Below are 21489 nucleotides of genomic sequence, written 5' to 3' on the forward strand. Positions count from 1 at the left end.
AAAATCTATTATAATTGGATGTATTGCAACATGTTGAAAAGCTTCTCAGCACTTCACTGAATTTCCTTGAAGTGACATATCGTATGATGTTTATTCAATGTAACAGCAGAGAGACTGTACTTTGCAGTTTGGCCATGAATCAATAGTTCAACAGCCAAAACCCTGGGGTAATCTTTTTGCCTGCGGCCCACTTTTAATTCATTTTCCCATTTTGGGCGCTCTAGTTCATGCAGGATGGGCTCCCAGTGCAACTGCCAATGAAAGTACAAGACAACTGCTGATCACAACTAAATTTAAAGGTGCATTGGATACAAGTGCCTGATGTTTAGCCACAGATATAACAACAGGGATAATTTAGGATTAGTTGCTTGGAGTGCAACTTGATCAAAATGCAAAAGTCTGGAACTTAGTAAACATGGGAGTCAGAATGGAGATAAATGATGTTTTGTGCCTCTGGAGAGCAAAATTCTGAATTGTGGGTATCCTGATGCATTGGAGAAAGAGAGATCTGTATGGACAGACTGATTTGGCAGTATCAGTTGCAGCTCTTGACTTTATTGATAGCCTAGATTTAAGCACCAGTTGTTGAACTGAATGTAAAACAAAAGTTTGAATGTTGGAAATCCAAAACGAAGATGTCAGAAGCAGTCAGTTGTTTGGACAGAGGGAAATAGAATCAACATTTCTCGTCATTAACCCTTTTCTGTTACAGTAGTTGATAGGACTGTCCTTGTCTTTACCTTCCAACCCATAAGGCCTCCACATTCAATGATAGTAAACCATAACTCTGTTACCTTGAATGGGATTCCAACACCAGAAGCCTATTCCACACCTCTTTCAGCATTCCTAGGTTATTTCCACTTGGAATTCTCTGGTTCAATTTTCCATATCCACTAATTACTCCTATTTTCAACACACTTTCCTATGCAACTTCAAGAAATGTGTTTCTGCCTCTTCCTATTCCACTAAACAGAAATCCAAATATTTTGTCCAGTTGAAGTAACAGTTCACTTGCACTTCCAATTTCCAATCTGGCCTCCTTTATATTGGAGAAACCAACCCACAGTTTTGATGATCAGTTTGTAGGGTACCTAAATCTGCAAGGATGGCTCTGAGAATTCCCAGGAATGAAATGAGGTGGGGTGCTGTTGTGAAAAAGAGTGTGTCAATGAAGGGGGATAAAGCAGATGGGATAGAATTGTTTTCTGCATCCAGAATTCCTATCCCAAAGGCTGTGTTGTCCACCCAAATGTGTCACTTTGAACTATTTGAGAGCAACAAGTTTTCAGTTCACCATTAGTAATGGAGGAGGAAAGAGCTGATCTATTGAGATGAATATCACTTCAATTGGATTGATACTAGTGTTCTACCTAGGACAGGATAGAAGATGAGCTTGTGTAGATGGGGTTTGGGTGGAGGGCAAATAAGCCAGGTTGCAGTGTTCCGATGAGGTGAAGATTGGAAATTTATTTTAAAAGGGATCAGGTAAAAGCATAGATCATGAGCAGAAATGTAACAAAAAGGAACAGAGCATATTACCGATGTGTTTGCATTTGATATTCTTTCAGACCTTTCAAAAGCATAACTAGTGCAGAGGCAAGTAGTAGCAAACTATGGTCAAAAGTGAAGTCTTAAACTTAGTTCACAATAATCACAGGTTAGATGAATTGGAAGGACAAATTAAAGTAATTTGTTTTGATTTGACTGCTAATTCATGCATTCCTTTGCAAGATTACAAAGACAGATACTGTAACCGAACACCAGGATATTTGACATTTTGGAAAGTGAGGTAAAATGGAATCATGGAAAACTGCAGCACAGAAACAGGCCCTTTGGCCCATCTAGTCCATGCTGAACTGCCTACTCCCATCGACCTGCTCCCGGACTGTAGCCCTTCATATCCATCCCATCCATGTATATTATCCAAACTCCTCCTAAACATTGAAATCAAAATCACATCCACCACTTGAGATGGCAGCTCATTCCTACTTTCACCACCCTCTGCATGAAGAAGTTTCCCCTTAAACATTTCAGCTTTTGCACGTAAGCCATGACCTCTAGTTGTAGTCTCATCCAACCTCAGTAGAAAAATCCTGCTTGCATTTACCCTATCTATACCCGTCAATGTTATATCCCTTTATCAAATTACCCCTCAGACTTATGTGTTCTAGGAGTGGAGACAGGTAGTTGAGTGGCAGGAGTATAAGCTGTAATACAGATGACATTAGGAGTATAGTGAGAAAAGATGTTAACTAAGGACACCAGGAAGTGGAATCAATTTGTATGGAGATGAGGAATTGAAAGGAACAGAAAACACTGAAGACTGTGTTCTGAGCAACACACTAAATGCTGGAGGAATTCAGCTGGCGGCATCTACTGTCAATGTTTCGGGCAGGGCCCTTCATTAGGATTGACATCCAGATGAAGGGTCTCGGCCCGAAACGTTGATAGTTTACTCTTTTCCATAGATGCTGTCTGGCCTGCTGAGTTCCTCCAGCATTTTGTGTGTATTGCTTGGATTTCCAGCATCTGCAGATTTTCTTGTGATGGGAGTGTTCTGAAAGTTCCATAAATGCGCTTTATTGTTGAACAGAATATCAGTTGAGAAATGAATATTTTTGAAAGATCATGCAGTAATCAAGGAGGAGTTTAATCATCATACTGGCAAATTCCATCAGCTGAACAAATGTCACATACAGGGAAAAGACTGCTTTGGATTTGATTTACAGCAAGACTGATCTAGTTGCCAGAGGATCCTCTAGGGAAAATCTCAAGTTCAGCAAAACTAGAATCTTGACCTTAAATGCCGTAAGAGGTGAGTTGGCAAAGGAAGCTTAGAAAATAAGAGTTGAAGGTATGGGTAGCAAACATTTCAAAAAAACAATTCTCAACATGCAAGCATTAATTTGTGAATTGAAGTCTGGGGAAAAGTGCTAATAAAAAGTGCTAAGTGCGAATCCGTTGCTAACTAGGTAAGTTATGACTGAAAGAAAAAGCTCAGAACAGTGGGAAGCTCAAAATTTAAACAATTGTTTAACCATTGTTTTCCCAGACTAAGCTTGTAAAGCTTTGAGTTCTTTGTCAACAGAGTGCATGACAGCTTTTAAATTGTAGTCATAATTTCATTCAATCTCATGGGCAAATAATAGAAATGAAAGGTTTTGAAGTTGTTTTTTGGTGTTACATATTTTGCATTGCTTTTAGGAACCACCCAAGAATCTCTGTCTTGTGAATCATCCAAATGTAATAGCATGTCCACATCTAGGTGCAAGTACCTACGAAGCCCAGGAACGCTGTGGAAAGGATATTGCAGCTCAAATTGTGGACATGGTGAAGGGCAGCTCACTAGTTGGAGCGGTACGTAATTCTGCAGCAATTCTCTCACCTGGTTGAGATTGATCATCTAACAAAATGCTTATAAAGAACAGGTTAATACTAAACCCAAGTTACACCAATGCTAACAGTTACCAATTATTTGGAGCTACTACCAAATTGGGAAATTTATGCTAAGCTTTACAATATTAAAAATGATTTGATGTGACCTTGTAAACTTCTGCATGTTCCGTAAAATATAACTAAGCTTAATTTAGAGATTTTCTATAACTATTTACTTACTGTCAGTCATGCAAGTCCTGGGAGGAGACTCAGGAATACCATCAAATTCCTATGTAGAAGATCTTTCATTGCTGTTTCTGTAACAAATTTGTTTTACCCTTCGAGGTTGTTTGCCCTGAGCAGAACCCCTGAACCTGGAGGAACAGTGGTCCATTCTTAGTCTGTCCTCTACTCTTGGACCTATTTGGCATGGATGACCCTACCAAGTGCCAAAGCATAAAGCCCTGACTCCAGCCAAAATAATTCTCTGGGTCAATGAGGCACATGAGCCTCCAAACCACAACAAGGTTGTGATCCTCTTGGGGGTAAATAACTATTTACTGTTTCACTGGTATGGTTGGTTGTCGGAATTTTTGTTCTCTGTTAGATTAATGCCCAGGCTCTCAGATGTGCTGTGTTTCCTGAAACAAAACCCTGGATCCAGCTTGGAGAAGCACTGGGAATGGTGGCAAAAGCTTTTACTGGACAAGTAAATGGTCAAACAAAAGTGCATGTTGCAACAGCAGGTGAGTGCCACAATTTGGACTAATCTTGTTCTTCATGTTTTGAATTTTTTTTTAGTGTTTCTGGGATAGAGTCTCCTAATATCTGAGACAGATTCCTGGGGTTGGTTGCTGTTTGAAGGGATTGAATCTAGAGGAATCTAATGTGATGAGGTTACTCAGAAATCTATCCATACAAATTAGAGATTCTGAGGCTTGATTTGGTCAGATTCCAAGCATAATAAAAGGAATTTATTTATTCAGCATTTGGGATTGATTAGCAGGAGCAAATTAAAGGAAGGCAGGGGCAAGCGCCTTGGCCGTTAGTGCAGTGGCCGTCATCTGAGTAGACAGAGAGTGGTGATTTGAGGCTTTAACGAGGAGAAGCTTCAGTCGGAGAAAGTAAAAGAAAAGGTTAAAGAAAGCAAAAGCTCAAGGTTAGGTGTTTTTTTTTCCTTTCCTCCTTTATAACTGCTCAGTTAGGATGTCAAGCAGGATAATTGAATGTCCCTCTTGCGGGATGTGGGAAGGCAGTGATACCCCCAGTGTCGCTGATGACTGCAACTGAGAGAAGTGCATCCAACTGCAGCTTCTAACCAACCGTGTTAAGGAGCTGGAACTGGATGAACTCTAAATCGTTCAGCAGGCTGAAGGGGTGATAGGACATATAGAAAGGTAGTTACACCCAAGGTGCAGGACACAAGAAGCTGGGTGACAGTCAGAAAGGGAAAATGGGTTAAGAAGCCAGTGTAGAATACCCCTGTGGCCATCCCCCTCCACAACAGAGGGATGTGGGGGGTTGGCCTAGCAGTATCCAGTTCTCTGGCTCTGTGACTCAGAAGGGAAGTGGGGGAGAAGAAGTATACTGTGATGATAGGGGATTCATTAAGGGAAGGGACAGGAGGTTCTGTAAGAGAGAACAGGATTCCCGGGTGGTATGTTGCCATCAAGTCCTCAGCATTCTCAAGTGGGTGGGTGAACACCCAGGAGATCATGACGTGGGTAGAACGAGTGACGAGGTTTTGCATAGGGGGTTCTTGAGATGCTAAGTCAAAGGGCAGGACCTCCAGGGTTGTGATCTTAGGATTACTACCTATCTCTCTTGCTTGTGAGGCTAGAATTAGGAAGATTATACAGTTTAATACATGGCTAAGGAGTTGATGTAGGAGGGATGGCATAAGATTTTTGGATCATCGGGCTGTCTTCCAGGGAAGGTGAGACCTGTACAGATGGGACAGTTTGCATCTAAACTGGAGGGGAACTAATATCCTGGTGTGGAAGTTAGTTAATGCTGTATGGTGGGGTTTAAACTAGGGTTGCAGGGGCATGGGAGCCAGAGTGCCAGAACAGTTAGTAGAGAGGTTGGGGAGGCAGAGGTTGGTAAGACTTTAGACAAAGTTAGGAATCAGAAAGTTTATCATGTGTGACTAGTATCCCGAGCTGTGTATACTTTAATGCAAGCAGTATTGTAGGAAAGGCAGATGATAGTGTTGAAGATGAGGTAGCTAGTTAACAGACAGGCAATGTGCAGTGAGGAGAGGTTGTGGATAGGGCAAAATTGCAGTCAACAGGATGAATTGCAATGTAAAAGGCAGGACAAAATTGAAAAAAGAGTAAATACAGGACTGAAGGTGTTATATTTGAATTCACACAGTATACAGAATAAAGTAGATGAACTTGTAGCACAGCTACAGATTTGCATGTATGATGTTGTAGGCTGAATCAAGACTGAAAGAAGATTATAGCTGGGAGCTTAATGTCCAAGCGTACACATTGTATCGAAATGACAGGTGGGAAGACAGTGGGGGTGGCATTGCTCTGTTGGTAAAAAATGAAATCAGATCATTAGAAAGAGGTGACATGGGGTCAGAATTTGTTAGATCATTGTGGATAGAGCTAAGGAACTGCAAGGGTAAAATGACCCTGATGGGAGTTGTATACAGACCCTCAACCAGTAGTAAATTTGTGGTCTACAAATTACAACGGGAGTTAGAAAATGCATGCTAAAAGGTCAATGTTACAATAGTCATGGAGGATTTCAATATGCAGGTAGATTGGGAAAACCAGTTTGGTGCTGGATTACAGGGGGGGATACCTACAAGATGGCTTTTTCTAGCAGCTCGTGGTTGAGTCCACTAGAATTGATTAGAGAGGTTATGGTAAAAGAACCCTTGGGGGCAAGTGATCATAATATGATTGAATTCACTCTTAAATTTAAGAAGGAGAAGTGAAAGTAAGATGTATCTGTATTACAGTGGCATAAAGGGAATTACAGAGGCATGAGAGAGGAGGTGGCCAGAATTGATCGGAAAAGAACACTGGCAGGGATAACAAGCAGAGCAGCCATAGCAATTCAGAAGGCAAATGATACATGCATCCCAAAATGGAAGAAGTATTCTAAAGGCAAGATGACACAACTGTGGTTAACAAGAGAAGTGAAAGCCAACATTAAAGCCAAAGAGAGGGCATAAATCAGTGGGAAATTAGAGGATTTCTAAAATTCTAAAACCAACAGGCAACCAAAAAAGTCATTAAGTAGGTAAAGATGGAATACAAAAGAAAGCAAGCCAAAAATATTAAAGAGGATACCAAAAGTTTCTTCAGATACATAAAGTATAAAAGAGAGGCGAGAGTGGATATTAGACCGCTGGAAAACTATGCTGCAGAAGTAGTAATGAGCTGAATAAGTGTTTTGCATCAGTCTTCACAGTGGAAGACACTAGCAATATGGTGGAAGTTCCAGGTGTCAGGGGTCATTAAGTGTATGAAATTACCATAACTAGAGAGAAGGTTCTTGGGATACTGAAAGGTCTGAGGGTAGACAAGTCACCTGGACCAGATGGTGTACACCCCAGGGTTCTGAAAGAGGTGGCTGAAGAGATTGTGGAGGCATTTGTCATGATCTTTCAAGAATCACTTGATTCTGGAATGCTTCTGGAAGGCTGGAAAATTGCAAAAATCACTCCACTCTACAAATGGAAAAGAGGCAGAAGAAAGGAAACTATAGGCTCAGTTAGTCTAACCTCAGTGGTTGGGAAGATGTTGGAGCTGATTATTAAGGATGTGGTTTCAAGGTACTTGGAGGCACATTATAAAATAGGCCATGGTCAGCATGGTTTCCTCAAGGGAAAATCTTGGCTGACAAATCTGTTGGGATTCTTTGAAGAAGTACAAGCAGGATAGACAAAAGAGAATCAGTTGATGTGGTATACTTGGATTTTCAGAAAGCCTTTGACAAGGTGCCACACATGAGGCTGCTTAACAAGCTTACAAGCCTGTGTTATTAACAGTAAAGGTTCAAGCATGGATAATGGTGGCTGATTGGCAGGAGGCAAAGAGTGGGAATATAAAGGGAGCATTTCTAGTTGGCTGTCAGTGACTAATAGTGTTCCCTGGTGTCTGTGTTGGGACCAATTCTTTTTACGTTGTGCAGTGCCGATTAAAAACTATTCACCCACCCTCCCACCCCATAAGTTATTATGTTTCATTGTTTTACAACATTGAATCACAGTGGATTTAATTTGGCAATTTTTTGACACTATCAACAGGAAAAGATTCTTTCATGTCAAAGTGAAAAACAATCTCTACAAAATGATCAAAAATAATTACAAATATAAAACAGTAAATAATTGATTGCATAAGTATTCACCCCCTTTAATATGACACACCAAATCATCACTGGTTCAGCTAATTAGTTTTAGAAGTCACATAATTAGTTAAATGGAAATAACTGTGTACAATCAAAGTGTTTCAATTGATGGTAGAAATCATCCTGGATCTGGAAAGTCCAACTGCTGTTAAGTCAGTATCCTGGTGAAAACTACACCATGAAGACAAAGGAATACTCCAAGCAACTCTGCAAAAAGGTTATTAAAAAGCACAAGTCAGGAGATAGATATAAAAAAAAATTGTATGTCAGTGATTTGGATGATGCAATTGATGGCTTTGTTGCAAAATTTGCTGATATGAAGATGGGTGAAGAGGCAGGTTGGTTTGAGGATGTAGAGAGGCTACAGAAGGACTTAGACAGATTACAAGAAAGGGGAAAGAAATGGCAGATGGAATACAGTGTCGGAAAGTCTATGGTCATGCACTTTGGTAGAAGAAATTAAAGAATAGACTATTTTCTGAATGGAGAGAAATTGCAAAAACTGAGGCTTAAGGAGACTTGGGAGTCCTTGTGCAGGATTCCCTAAAGGTTAGTTGGCAGGTTGAGACTGTGGTGAGGAAGGCAAATGCAATGTTATCATTCATTTCAAGAGGACTAGAATATTTTTATAGGATGTAATGTTGAGACTTAAAGCACTGGTGAGGCCTCACTTGGAGTACTATGAGCAGTTTTGGGCCCCTTTGAAAAGATGTGCTGAAACTGGAGAGGGTTCAAAGGAGGTTAACAAAAATGATTCCAAGATTGAATAGCTTGTCATATGAAGAGCATTTGATGTCTCTGGGCCTGTAATCACTGGAATTCAGAAAAATGAGGCATGACTTAATTGAAACCTATCAAATAGTGAAAGGCCTTGATAGAGTGGATGTGGAGAGGATGTTTCCTACGGTGGGAGAGTCTTAAGACCAGAGGATATTGTCTCAGAATATAAGGGCATCCTTTTAGAATGGAGATGAGGAGGAATTTGTTTAACCAAATTGTGAACATGTGGAATTCTTTGCCACAGGCAGCTCTGGAGGCCAAGTCTTTACGTATATTTAAGCAGAGGTTGATAGATTCTTGATTGGTCAGGGCATGCAGAGATGAGGCAGGAGATTGAAGCTAAGAGAAAAATTGGATCAGCCATGGTGAAATGGCCTAATTTTGCTCCTGTATCTTATGGTCTTAATAACTTTTGTTGATATTTAATACAAAATACGTCATTTGATTTTCAGAATGTCTGACTTTGCTGTTCTAGATAGAGTTATAGAGTGCTACAGCAAAGAAAATAACAGGCTCTTTGGCCCAACTAGTCCATGCTGAACTACCTAGTGCCATCGACCTCCATGCCCCTCCTATCCATGTAGTTATCCAAACTTAAATGCTGCAATCGAGCCCAGATCCACCTCTTGTGCTGCCAGACCGTTCCACTCTCACATGACCCTCTCAATGAAGAAGTTTCCACTCGGGTTCCCTTAAATATTTCACTTTTCACCCTTAACCCATGACTTCTAGTTCTAGTCTCAGCCAGCCTCAGTGGAAAAAGCTTACTTGCAGTTACCATATCTGTACACCTCATAATTTTGTATACCTCAATCAAATCTCCTCTCATTTGCTTATGCTCCAGGGTCTAAAGTCCTAACTTATTCAACCTTTCCCTATAAAGCAGATCCTCAGATCTTGGCAAAATTTTTGTAATTATTCTCTGTACTCTTTCAATCTCATTGATACCTTTCCTGTAGGTAGGTGACTAGAACAGCACGTAATACTGCAAATATGGCCTGACCAAATTCTTAGACAGCTTCAACATAACATCCAAACTCTGTGCTCAATACTCTGATTTATGAAGGCCAATGTGCCAAAAGCTCTTTTTACGACCCTATTTACCTGTGATGCCACTTGTATAGCAATACAGCTATTCATAGATTTTAACTGCATCTGAAGTGATCAAGTAATTAGAGTGATGGTGAAAAAAGTTAATCGGGGAATTTGAAAGGGAATTGCATACGTTTTTAAGGGGGAAATAATTTTTGAAGCAAAGACTATGTAGGTTAGTGCTAGCATGGGCTTGGTGGGCTGAGTTCTGTTTCAAAACAAACTATAATTCTAATTCCAGAGAAAAGATTTCCTTTATGATATGGAACAAATTTTTAGGCAAATTATTAAAATGATCTGTAATGTGGAGCAATGTTTCTACATTTCCTACAAAGTAGATGTTGTTTAAAAATTTGATTGAACTTACAGTATTTGAATATAGGACAAAAGAACACCTGTTGAGGCAATATACTTTATCTATTTCTATTTGACTTCCAAATCTAAATGACAGTTCCTAAATATTTAACATAAGAGGAAACTGCTTCAAAGCCATTGTCATTCAGAGCTGAAACCATGAGACCATAAAATTGAAAGGAATCTAGTCTATATTCAAATATTATAGTTTTTGTTTTGTTTTTAAGGTATGTCTTTGAGAAATACTGAGCATTGTGTTGCTTCAGCTGTGACTCTGGGGCTGCTTAAAGGAGACTTGGAAAACCAAGTTAACCTCATCAATGCATCTTTACTTGCAAAAGAAGCAGGATTAACTGTAAGTTGTCTTGGGATTTTTTTGTGAGATTTGTTCTAATTAACTAATTTTTTTTAAAAATTAATAGAAGAGTCTTCTATATATCAGCTACTTGTGGTGAAAGGGAAAACTGGCTATGGTTAGTGCATGATTTGAGAAGTTTGTAGTGAAGCAATCTTGGAGATGTGAAGAATACTGTGGTTCCTCCAAGCATTAATGAAATTTGCTAAAAACTTCTTTGGGATGGATGGAACATTGGGCAGTGTGCAATAGTGAAATCTGGGGAAGTAATTTCCTTGTATTTGAAGGTAACTCCTGCTTAGTATGGCTTCATTTCCTACTGCTTACATACAAGTATATCAATTTGCATGGAACAGAATTGCAAAGGATTGAAAGAGCATATGATAACCATCTGAATGTTGTTGGATTAGACTGTTTAATTGTTATATTCTTTGCAGCTTAATTAATTACCTGCTTGTATTTTTATAACTACCGGTACTTATGTACATGTAACTGTTTAGTGGTCACAGTATGTATATACAGTTGTTCAGTATGTCTCCAAGTTATTACATTTACATGATTCTGGAAAGCTCTGGAAGCTTCTCTGGTACAGCATTATTTGAATAAGGGGTATCTGATTGGTTGACTCTTCAGATTTGAATGGGATGTTGCTTATCTATGGGTATAAAAAGAGCTGGTCATGTGGAGGCACATCTTTCTTTTTGCTATTCTCTCCCTTCTGGTACTAGCTTCTGCTACTGTTTCTCTTCTTTTCCAAGTTTCTTTGTTCTATTAAATCTTAATAAAAGAATTGTGAAGCAACAAGTTTTCTGCCTGAACGAAGGGTCTCGGCCCGAAACGTTGACTGCTCGTTTCCACAGATGCTGCCCAACCTGCTGAGTTCCTCCAGCTTGTTGTACATGTTGCTTGACCACTGCATCTGCAGTGTGCTTTGTGTTAAGTTTTCTGCCTCTTTCCTGATTTCTGAAAGAATGTTGGATTAAAAATATCAGAATCTAACACGTATAAGAGATACCAGAGGTTTTTATTGATACCATGGTAATGAAGTTATTATATAAATATGCACCAAATCATTGTCAACACAGGATTGCTCTCTGTGTGCATGCAAACCATCTGCTTCCACCTATATCCTACCAGCTTCTATCCCATCCCCCTCTTAGTGCTATGTACTGTCAATCTTTCCTCTTCCCTCTGAGTCTTGATGCAGAGACTTGACCTGAAAGATCGACTTGCATATTTTGCCTCCACATATGCCGATTAACCTGCTGGTACTATTTTGAATATTTAGATGGAGAGATTTTTTCCAATATGTATCTGTTTTGTCCATGCCTGCAAAAAAAAAGCTGCATTGTAATAGGCTGCAACTTTTACAAAGGAGGAGCTGGATTTCATGACATTTTACATTGTCTTTCCATGTGAGCTTTATTTATCGAAGTATTATCTTTCTTTTTCTGAATTACAAATCTGTTTTTTTTTAGATTCCCAAGAAAAAGAAACTTGTTCATTTATAGCTGCCCACCTTTGCCATAATAAACACAGGCATACCAATGGCATTGCTAATTGATAAAGTAGTAACCATATTTGAAAAGGAACAAATAGTGGAATTGGAAGAGCTTCATAATATTGGTTAAGAGTCAGGTGAGAGGTTTCAAGAGCTAATAAGACCAGGATTAAATATTGGATTGTCAGCCTGCAAATATCTCAGCACCAACAGTTCTTACAGCACATCCAACAAGGTGCACAGATAGACAGCATCTGTAGAAGAGTCCATTACTCAAAACTACAGTCTATTCTTCTTAGTGAGATTGAGAGTTTGGCATTTATTCCCTTTGTTTTATACATTCCTTTCCCAATTTCTCTGCAATTGGCACCAAATTGTTTTCTGTCTGTCCTGTCTCCTACCTGATTTGTTAACTAGCTTCTTCTTCCACATGTGCTGCCTGACCTCAGTGGTTACAGCATTTTGTCTTTTCTCTCATTAATCATTGGTCATTAAATCCTGAAAATAGCCTGATTAAAGTATAATCTAAAAGATTCTTCTTTCTTACAGGTCATTGCCAAGCATGATGATGCAGTTCTAGGTGACCCTACTAATGTATGTGCATTGGAGATCACTACTTCTAGTGCCTCCCATAAGTTCCTGGGTTCCATTCAAGTTGACCTTCCAGTGCTTCTGGAAGTTGATGGAGCAGCATTCAAGCAAGCAGTTCCTCTCAGTGGAAATTTGCTAATTTACAAAGCTGAGCCATGTCCTCAAGCTTTACAATCTGTTGCAGGTAAAAGAAGCAGCATTTCTTGCATTGCCAATTTCTTATCATCATTTGAAATCTCCATTGCTTTGAGAAGACTAATTATAGGAGTGAGTTTAAATAAATGATGCCTTTGCATAACAGCTTGTCATTAGTCAACTTGTACAAGTTTCATTTTGTATTAATGCTGCAATTAAATACAAAAGCTCCAAACTGCATAAGGACTTCAGAAGCAGGAGTAGATAATTCAGCCCCTGGTGCTTGTTCTGCCTATCATTAAGATCATGTCTGATCTTTTACCTCAAAAGTAATTTTCCTGCACTAACCCCATATCCCTTGATTCACTCTTAAAAAGAGCAAGTGGTCAAATAATTCTACAAGCTCCAAAGTAATCAGAGGATAATAACACCACATGATACATTGCTGAATTCACAACACGAAACCTCTTAATTTGGTCTATGACATGAGTTAATTTGATTGCTTCAGCAAAAAACTGCATGAACCTGAACGTGGATTATGAAATTCTCATTTCTCATTCATGAAGCTAGGCTGATTTACAAGTCTTGTTTTTCCCACACTTCACATTAGCCTTGAATATTTATGAAAATATGACTGTAGTTTGTAACTTTATTTAGAATGATAACTAGTGTACTAAAACATTTTTAAAGCAGTAAGGGATCAGAGAAGCAACATTCAGCTCATCTAAAGATTTGTCCAAGGTCTTGTCTAAGTTGACAGAGATATCTGTTCAAGGCTGAGTTGGCTGTAAAATTACCTTTTGATAATTGGAAATTTGAGCATTGGTCCAATTTGTAATCCAATGTAGGCATGTAATATAACACTTTGCAATGAAGTTGGCATCACAAATTTGGAGTTTGTAGAATATCTTCATTGGGTCTGTGATATGACAGTTTTCAATTCCAGCTGATTCTACAAACTCAAGGCTTAATTGTTGATTCCCTAATTGGTTTGACAACAAGAATTTCATTTAATACTGATGGTTGACAAAACCTTTTACCCACTTAACTTGCAGCAGCTCCTTAGAAAAAAACATGCATATTCTTCACACCTTTTAATAATAGGGGTTTATAAAGCAACCCTGAAAGCCTAAAGCTTCCACAAGTTTCTTTTTTTTCATTTCTGACGTTTGAAGGGCTCAACTCCACTTTTCTATGTCATGCCTCTTCAAACCAATCGCACTCTACCCTTTCTCCCATCCCAGCTCATTCCCTGCATCATGTTAGACTATATTGCAAGAGATAATCCAAGTAATGGTTCTGGCAAATAAATGGATAGACTAATATCAGGGTAGAACCCTGGATAGGACTTATATTTATAACTGTGCGAACTCAGTAAAGGTTATTCCAATGAGCTTGTGTTGCTGCTATCATTTCCGTGGCGGGGAATTGTTCCCTATGGAATCAAGATTAGAAATGCACGCAGTATACCAGGAAGAGGAGTCCAAAAAGATTTGTACAACTGCAACAAAGCTTCCTTGCACCAGTCACCTTAAATAAAAGATGTTGCTATCTGTCCTACTGTATCTCCATACACTTCCAGTGGTTTCTGTGCACTATCATATAATCCCTCTGAACATTAATACAACATTTGAATCTTCCTGGCCTATTCTGTCTTGTATCCATTATCTCTTTTGGTATATCTCAGAGTCTACACCTAAACAAATCAATAATGTTGCATAGAAACTTGAAGAGGTTCAAAACAGCATTCAGCAATAATAAAGACACACTCCGCACATCAGTGGTGCAGTGGTGGCAGATTTTCAGGACAATTAGATGTTATTCCTATTAATACCCAAGCATCCTTTAATTGCAGTCTGTCCCCACTTATTGAAAGGGCTCTGTTTTTCTGAACGTCCATAAGTCGACCTTATCCATAAATCAGACAATACTCAAAAATCATTTTATACAGTTACCATACCTCCATGTTGACAGGGCATCAAAAGTGCAGAAGACTGATCAGAAAAAACAAGTTAAAAAAAAGAGGGAAGGGGGAGTTGGTATCTGGTTCTGCTGTTTGTAGTAATGAATGGATGTACATACTTTATTTATTTACGGAGATACAGCAAGAAATAGGCTCTTCCGTCCCTTCAAGCCGCACCGCCCAGCAATCCCCTGATTTAGCACTAGCCTAATCATGGGACAATTCACAATGACCAATTAACCTGCCAACCAGTACACCTTTGGACTGTGGGTGGAAATCGGAGTGCCCAGAGGAAACCCATACGATCTTGGGGAGAACATAAAAACTCCTTACGGGCAGCGACGGGAATTGAACCATAGTCACTGGCACTGTAAAGCGTTGTGCTAACCACATCGTACAAAGGTACATCGACCTTTCGAATTTAATAACACAATGGAAGCTTGATCAGAGATAGAGGTGTCCATAAATTGGGCATTTATAACCCAATCAATATATATTTTTAAGATTTTACACAATTTATAGTAAATTCTCCTGTGAACCTAGTAAATTTCAAGGGTGTGTGGGAACCTAGACCTTGATGAGTTTGTGAACCAAATGTTGAATCATCAAGATTTTCACATATCACTTTATTTGAGTTAGACACAACTGTGAGATCTTCTATGAAAACTTTACGATATGAAGGGCATTTTATAAATGCCACTATTTATATGCTTATTTTTATGTTCCCTCCTTACGCATAGCACTGCGTTTACCAAATAAGCGTATTTACATAATTGGCCAATGCCTGTGTGAACATTTTGATTCAGTAGCACATTTTGGTGGAGATTCTTGGATTCAGGTGGACAATCCCCACTGATAGTTTCATTGGAGTTGTAAAGATGAGCTGCATGTGATATGATATGAAAAATTTGTAAAGAGGTGCAGTGTTTGCTCCCAGGTGAACTAAAAGGTAACAGGCTTGTTACTTTGAGATAAAACAGTAATGTTTTTCTGGGATCTTGACCATAAATTATCTAGCAACAAATAACAGTAAAAAATTGATTATTTACTTAATTGTTTTTCATTATATTATAATAGTCAATATGCTTCTAGTTTAAAAAAAAATCCTTTGCATCTTCCATCAGTTCACTCCCCCAGTGTAAATGCAGGTTGTTGCTTTGAACACCACTGCAATGTCCCATATAACCTTTTCCATTTATTCACTGCTTTCAATTCCTAAATGACTCATTAATCAGAGTAGTTAATTGATCCTCTTCTTTTGCCTACTGACCTTGCATGATTTTTATTTCTGGTTTTTCTGCACTACTTATTTTAGCTTAACTACTTAATAGACATATCTATTTACTGTAATTTGGTATTTTTTTCTAAACATTTATTTATCATTGGACTGCTGCCGTAAAGTTAACAATTTCATGACACATGCTGGTGATATTAAATCTGATCCTTTTTTAGATATATTGAAAATTAAAATAAAAATGTTGTCCAATACTTAGTTATATTGTCTTAAAATTTTTGTAAAGCTTATAAAGAATACTTTTTTCAAAATTATGCACACTAATCTCTGCACCTAAATCTTCAGTTTTTATTTTATTTTATGCTATCTGAACCATTGTTAATCAAAACAGTGAATTTTCTTCTCTAGATATCTTTTCTTCTCAATATTGTGCACTGGAATTTTATAAGAAATACTGATGATCTTTGTGTTTTCTATATGTAATAGACATTGATTCAAAGCTACCCATTGACAATGAATTGTAAATTATTCTGGTTAATTTTATAATTGTGGCTTTTTCCTCAGGTGTGCTGGCTTCAGCTGGAATTCAGATTGAATCATACAATGTTACAACTGCTGTAGAAGGACACCAGTGGTGCATTATGAGAATTACTTCATTGTTAGTAGATTTGAATCTTCTTGAGCATTATGTGAAGGTATCAATGCAGCTGACAATATGAATAGCATGTTCTTCATTTAGAAAAAAAGCATCAAAATTTAGAAGTCAAATTGACCAGAGAAGGTGGTGTATGGTTTGAATTTACTGTAATAATGGTGCCTTTTTCAATAGTACTGATTAAATTGACAAAATGACTAATAAGCTAATGTAAACAGAAGCCAGTGCATGAGATTTTTTTCAGTAATACGCCTCTGCCGTTAACATAAAAGCAGAAAATGCTCAAAGGTTGCAACATGTCAGGCTGTATGTTCAAAACTCTATCTGTTACATCATCGAACAATGACTTGTTTCTTGGTGACAGGCAAATAAAGTATGATTGAGTAACTGCTCTTGAACTGAAAGTATTAATATTTCCTCTCACACCACATAGAAGGCTGAGAAGATCCCATGGCAAGTCAACTATCTTATGACTATTCACATCATTAGATTTGTTACCTTGGCATTCCCACCTTTAATAGTAATTGTGACCAACAGTCCTCATCTGTGCAGAGAATACTGGCATAAGGACTTGTCAAAAGAGAAGAAACAGTTCAACAGTATCAAGCCAGAAGTTTAAGTTTCTAGAACTTTGGAACAACTTTGTTCAGGATCACAATGACTTTGAATAATTATACTGATGCTGAGCATAAGTACAGATAACCCCCATATTATGACCATTAGGGTTATGGAAATTCACTCTTACATAATTCACAAACCTCTACTCAAAAAACTTGAGATATGGAATAAAATTGGTTCTTGGGATTTATTTGGGGGAAGAAAAAATGTAAATACACAAAATTATTTTCAACTTGTGTTTCTTGACACTTGCAAATGAAGTGGCTTCAAACTATAGAACATTGTGATACGGATTACTTTATTGGAACGCAACCACCCCTCCCCAATAACAGGGTTGTTACCTGTGTTCCCATTAGATAGAATATTAATAACAAAATGTTCTCCATCAAAACATCTGCACTTTTGTTTTAGTAAACCACACCACCACACTGCAGATAACATAGCTAAGGTACTGCCTGACCTGCTGAGTTCCGCTAACTGTGTGTGTGTGTGTGTGTGTGTGTGTGTGTGTGTGTGTGTGTGTGTGTGTGTGTGTGTGTGTGTGTGTGTGTGTGTGTGTGTGTGTGTGTGTGTGTGTGTGTGTGTGTGTGTGTGTGTGTGTGTGTGTGTGTGTGTGTGTGTGTGTGTGTGTGTGTGTGTGTGTGTGTGTGTGTGTGTGTGTGTGTGTGTGTGTGTGTGTGTGTGTGTGTGTGTGTGTGTGTGTGTGTGTGTGTGTGTGTGTGTGTGTGTGTGTGTGTGTGTGTGTGTGTGTGTGTGTGTGTGTGTGTGTGTGTGTGTGTGTGTGTGTGTGTGTGTGTGTGTGTGTGTGTGTGTGTGTGTGTGTGTGTGTGTGTGTGTGTGTGTGTGTGTGTGTGTGTGTGTGTGTGTGTGTGTGTGTGTGTGTGTGTGTGTGTGTGTGTGTGTGTGTGTGTGTGTGTGTGTGTGTGTGTGTGTGTGTGTGTGTGTGTGTGTGTGTGTGTGTGTGTGTGTGTGTGTGTGTGTGTGTGTGTGTGTGTGTGTGTGTGTGTGTGTGTGTGTGTGTGTGTGTGTGTGTGTGTGTGTGTGTGTGTGTGTGTGTGTGTGTGTGTGTGTGTGTGTGTGTGTGTGTGTGTGTGTGTGTGTGTGTGTGTGTGTGTGTGTGTGTGTGTGTGTGTGTGTGTGTGTGTGTGTGTGTGTGTGTGTGTGTGTGTGTGTGTGTGTGTGTGTGTGTGTGTGTGTGTGTGTGTGTGTGTGTGTGTGTGTGTGTGTGTGTGTGTGTGTGTGTGTGTGTGTGTGTGTGTGTGTGTGTGTGTGTGTGTGTGTGTGTGTGTGTGTGTGTGTGTGTGTGTGTGTGTGTGTGTGTGTGTGTGTGTGTGTGTGTGTGTGTGTGTGTGTGTGTGTGTGTGTGTGTGTGTGTGTGTGTGTGTGTGTGTGTGTGTGTGTGTGTGTGTGTGTGTGTGTGTGTGTGTGTGTGTGTGTGTGTGTGTGTGTGTGTGTGTGTAAAATTTGACCAGTGCCGGTCCGCACCCAGTCTCAAATGTGATATTGCCACAACTCACAAAGGTCAAGAGCCAGCAAGGAGTCCAACACAATGAATAACAAGACCACATTGTGACACTTGTCACTGCAATTTAGCAGAGTCAGGTTTCCATGAATTATATTTGCCAAATGAAAGATCATCAGCCTGAAATATTAACTGTTCTCTCCACAAATATAGTTAACCGACTGAGCATTTTCAGTACTTTTCTGTTTTTATTTTTGACCTTTGAAAAATTATCATTGTTTCAGCAATAATTGACATTCATCAATAAATTTATGCTGAAGTAATACTGTTTGAAATATTGTAGCTCATTACTCTGATCTCTCTGTTTTGCAAAGCAATTATTTAGTTTTTTATTTTACTTTTGTGTCATTCCTGGAGAGGGTAAATGGGTAACAATTTAGTCTTTTCTAATCTGAAAGTGTTTTGATACAAATTCATTTACTTGATTTCCAGCTTTTGCCAGTCAGGTTTAAGATGTGTTTACATAATACACAAGAGTAAATGTGTACCATAAAACTCAACTCAGTGTGGACACTTTTAAATTTAATTTGAGTTGAGGTTCAAGCCACATTCTTGCAGTTTGAATTTTTTTAAAAAAATTAAGGCTGAATTCTCATTTCTGTGCTGAAAGAATGTTGTCCCTATCTTCAAAGCATAGTGCTCATGGGTGAAAATAAAATAGCCCAGACTCATGGGGTTGTGGCATGTCAGCTAATAATTATCCCTCTCAAAAACACCCAGATATATTTATTATTCATAATTTCATTCCTGTTTGTGTGAGTTTGCTCTATCTAAATTGCATGTCACATTTCATAGATTTCCATAGTAATTACACTTCAAAGATGCCTCATCAGCTGAAAACTACTTTGCAGTAAACCAGGGTTAAGTCACATAAGCACTTCCAGTAAAGTATTTTATAAAGCAAATTGAAACACCAGCTTCAATATGAGTGTTAATTTGCGACTGACAGTGAGTTAAATAGCTACCTGAATTGTTGTTCAGAGTCTCCTGCAAATCATTTTCACAGAAGCAAATCTTGTAGCTAAAATACGGCCATTCAAAAATATCGGATGATAGTAATTGCACCATAAGATCGTAAGATATAGGAGCAGAAGTAGGCCATTCAGCCTATCAAATCTGCTCCACCATTCAATCATGGGCTGATCCAATTCTTCCCGTCATCCTCATTCCCCTGCTTTCACCCCACACCCTTTGATGCCCTGGCTAATCAAGAACCCATCTATCTCTGCCTTAAATACACCCAATGACCCGGCCTCCACAGCCACCCGTGGTAACAAATTCCACAGATTTACCACCGTCTGACTGAAGTAATTCCTCTGCACCTCAGTTCTAAAAGGACGTCCTTCAGTCCTGAAGTCATGCCCCCTCATCCTAGAATCCCCTACCGTGGGGAATAACTTTGCCATATAGCACCAGAAAGTACTTACTTGATATTACGGTCTTATTCAAAATCACTATTTTTAAACCTGCAATTGGATACTTGGGCAACACGTTGCTCTTTCTTTAGGGTCACTCAGCACACAAAGAAGGGAGATACACCATAAACACTATGAAAACTGACATGATTGATCCCTGACCCTGTGGGCACGCTTGGGAACTTACTGTCATAAGTTCATCTAGTTGTTGGGAATTACAATGAGTAGCTCACCTTCTCCAAATTGTGACCTCTGCTGTAACAGGTGCTGTCAGATGCTTTCATGGCATTTATTGAGCATTTGTCCAGATGGGACCAGCAATGACTGAACGCTTATTTCTCCAAGAGCAGTTAGTGACAAGAACATCTTTAGCCTCAAAATTTCCTGCCATTTTGGATGTATGTCTCTATTCCTCTTTGTTACTTGGAATTTAGGAAGAAACATCCTGGGATATGTTTCATTGTAAAGACTACCACAATTCAAGAGAGCTCCCCGTGACTTTTTCAGGAAAGATCCATGAATGGGTTTACCTTGTTATATTTTTGTGCCAATGCATGCTACTGTAGAACAAGTATATATAGGTAAGATGTTTATTACTTGCCCTAGGTTTAAGCTTATAGGAAATTCAAATCCTTAATTTAAATAGTGAAATAACTGGTTATAATATTGCAGATTTTGATTCACTTATTTATCACATGTACATCAAAGCATACAGTGGAATGCACTGTTTGCGTGAACATTTAGACATAGGGATACACTGGGGCAGCCTGAAAATATCACCACATATTCCAGTGTCAACATAGCATGCCTACAATGTTCAGCAGAACAATATGTGCTACAACAGAAAAACAAGGCTCTTTCCTCCCTCCCAGCCACCCACCTGCTCACACACAGACAGTCCGCCAACCCCAGAATAGGCTGCCTCCAGCCTCCAGTGACCCTGCAGACATCAGGGATCTGACTTCCCCAGTGGACACATAGGTCCCAGGGCTTTGGCAATCAGACCTCAACTTCCAGACTCACTGAAGTTGTCTTCAACCTTTTGGACTTTGATCTTAAGTTATGTCCCCAGAACTCCAACCCTCGAGCTCTGGTATATTCCAATTCTAAATTGGAAGGTTCATTCAGTATGTCGAAGGCTGAAAGATTTTTAGGCTAAAGTTGAATCAGGATTTATGGGAAACAGACAGGAAAATGAAATTAAGCCTAAAGGTTTAATAATACTTTATTATTGAATGGAAGTGTAGGCATACAAGGTTGGATCACCTGCTGATGCTCCTATTTCATATGTAGGTATAGTCCTGCATGTAATATTTGGAGCACTAATAGGTGTAACCTTTGGCATAATACTCTAGAGAATATCAAAGTCAAGTTAAAATCAGAATCAAGTTTATTATCATTGTCTTGTATGATGTGAAATTTGTTGTTATGCAAAGACAAAAATGACTATAAATTACAAAATAAATAATGTAAAAAAAGGGAGTAATGAGATAATGTTCATGGACCATACAAAAATCTGATGGCAGAG

At 38.9% G+C, this 21489-nt stretch overlaps 1 protein-coding gene across 1 annotated transcript in view; it reads left to right on the plus strand.

The window, feature by feature from the left end:
• The window catches only part of phgdh (phosphoglycerate dehydrogenase), a 36961-nt gene extending 20168 nt beyond the window's left edge, over positions 1-16793 (plus strand). The window contains exons 8-12 of the mRNA XM_073047250.1: positions 3205-3357; positions 3983-4121; positions 10200-10327; positions 12378-12603; positions 16316-16793. Of these exons, the coding sequence (XP_072903351.1) occupies positions 3205-3357; positions 3983-4121; positions 10200-10327; positions 12378-12603; positions 16316-16470 (801 nt within the window). The 3' untranslated portion in view covers positions 16471-16793. The remainder of the gene's footprint in view (positions 1-3204; positions 3358-3982; positions 4122-10199; positions 10328-12377; positions 12604-16315) is intronic.
• The last annotated feature ends 4696 nt before the right edge of the window (positions 16794-21489 follow it).

Source organism: Hemitrygon akajei, chromosome 5, assembly GCF_048418815.1.
Source record: "Hemitrygon akajei chromosome 5, sHemAka1.3, whole genome shotgun sequence".
Lineage (NCBI taxonomy): Eukaryota > Metazoa > Chordata > Chondrichthyes > Myliobatiformes > Dasyatidae > Hemitrygon > Hemitrygon akajei.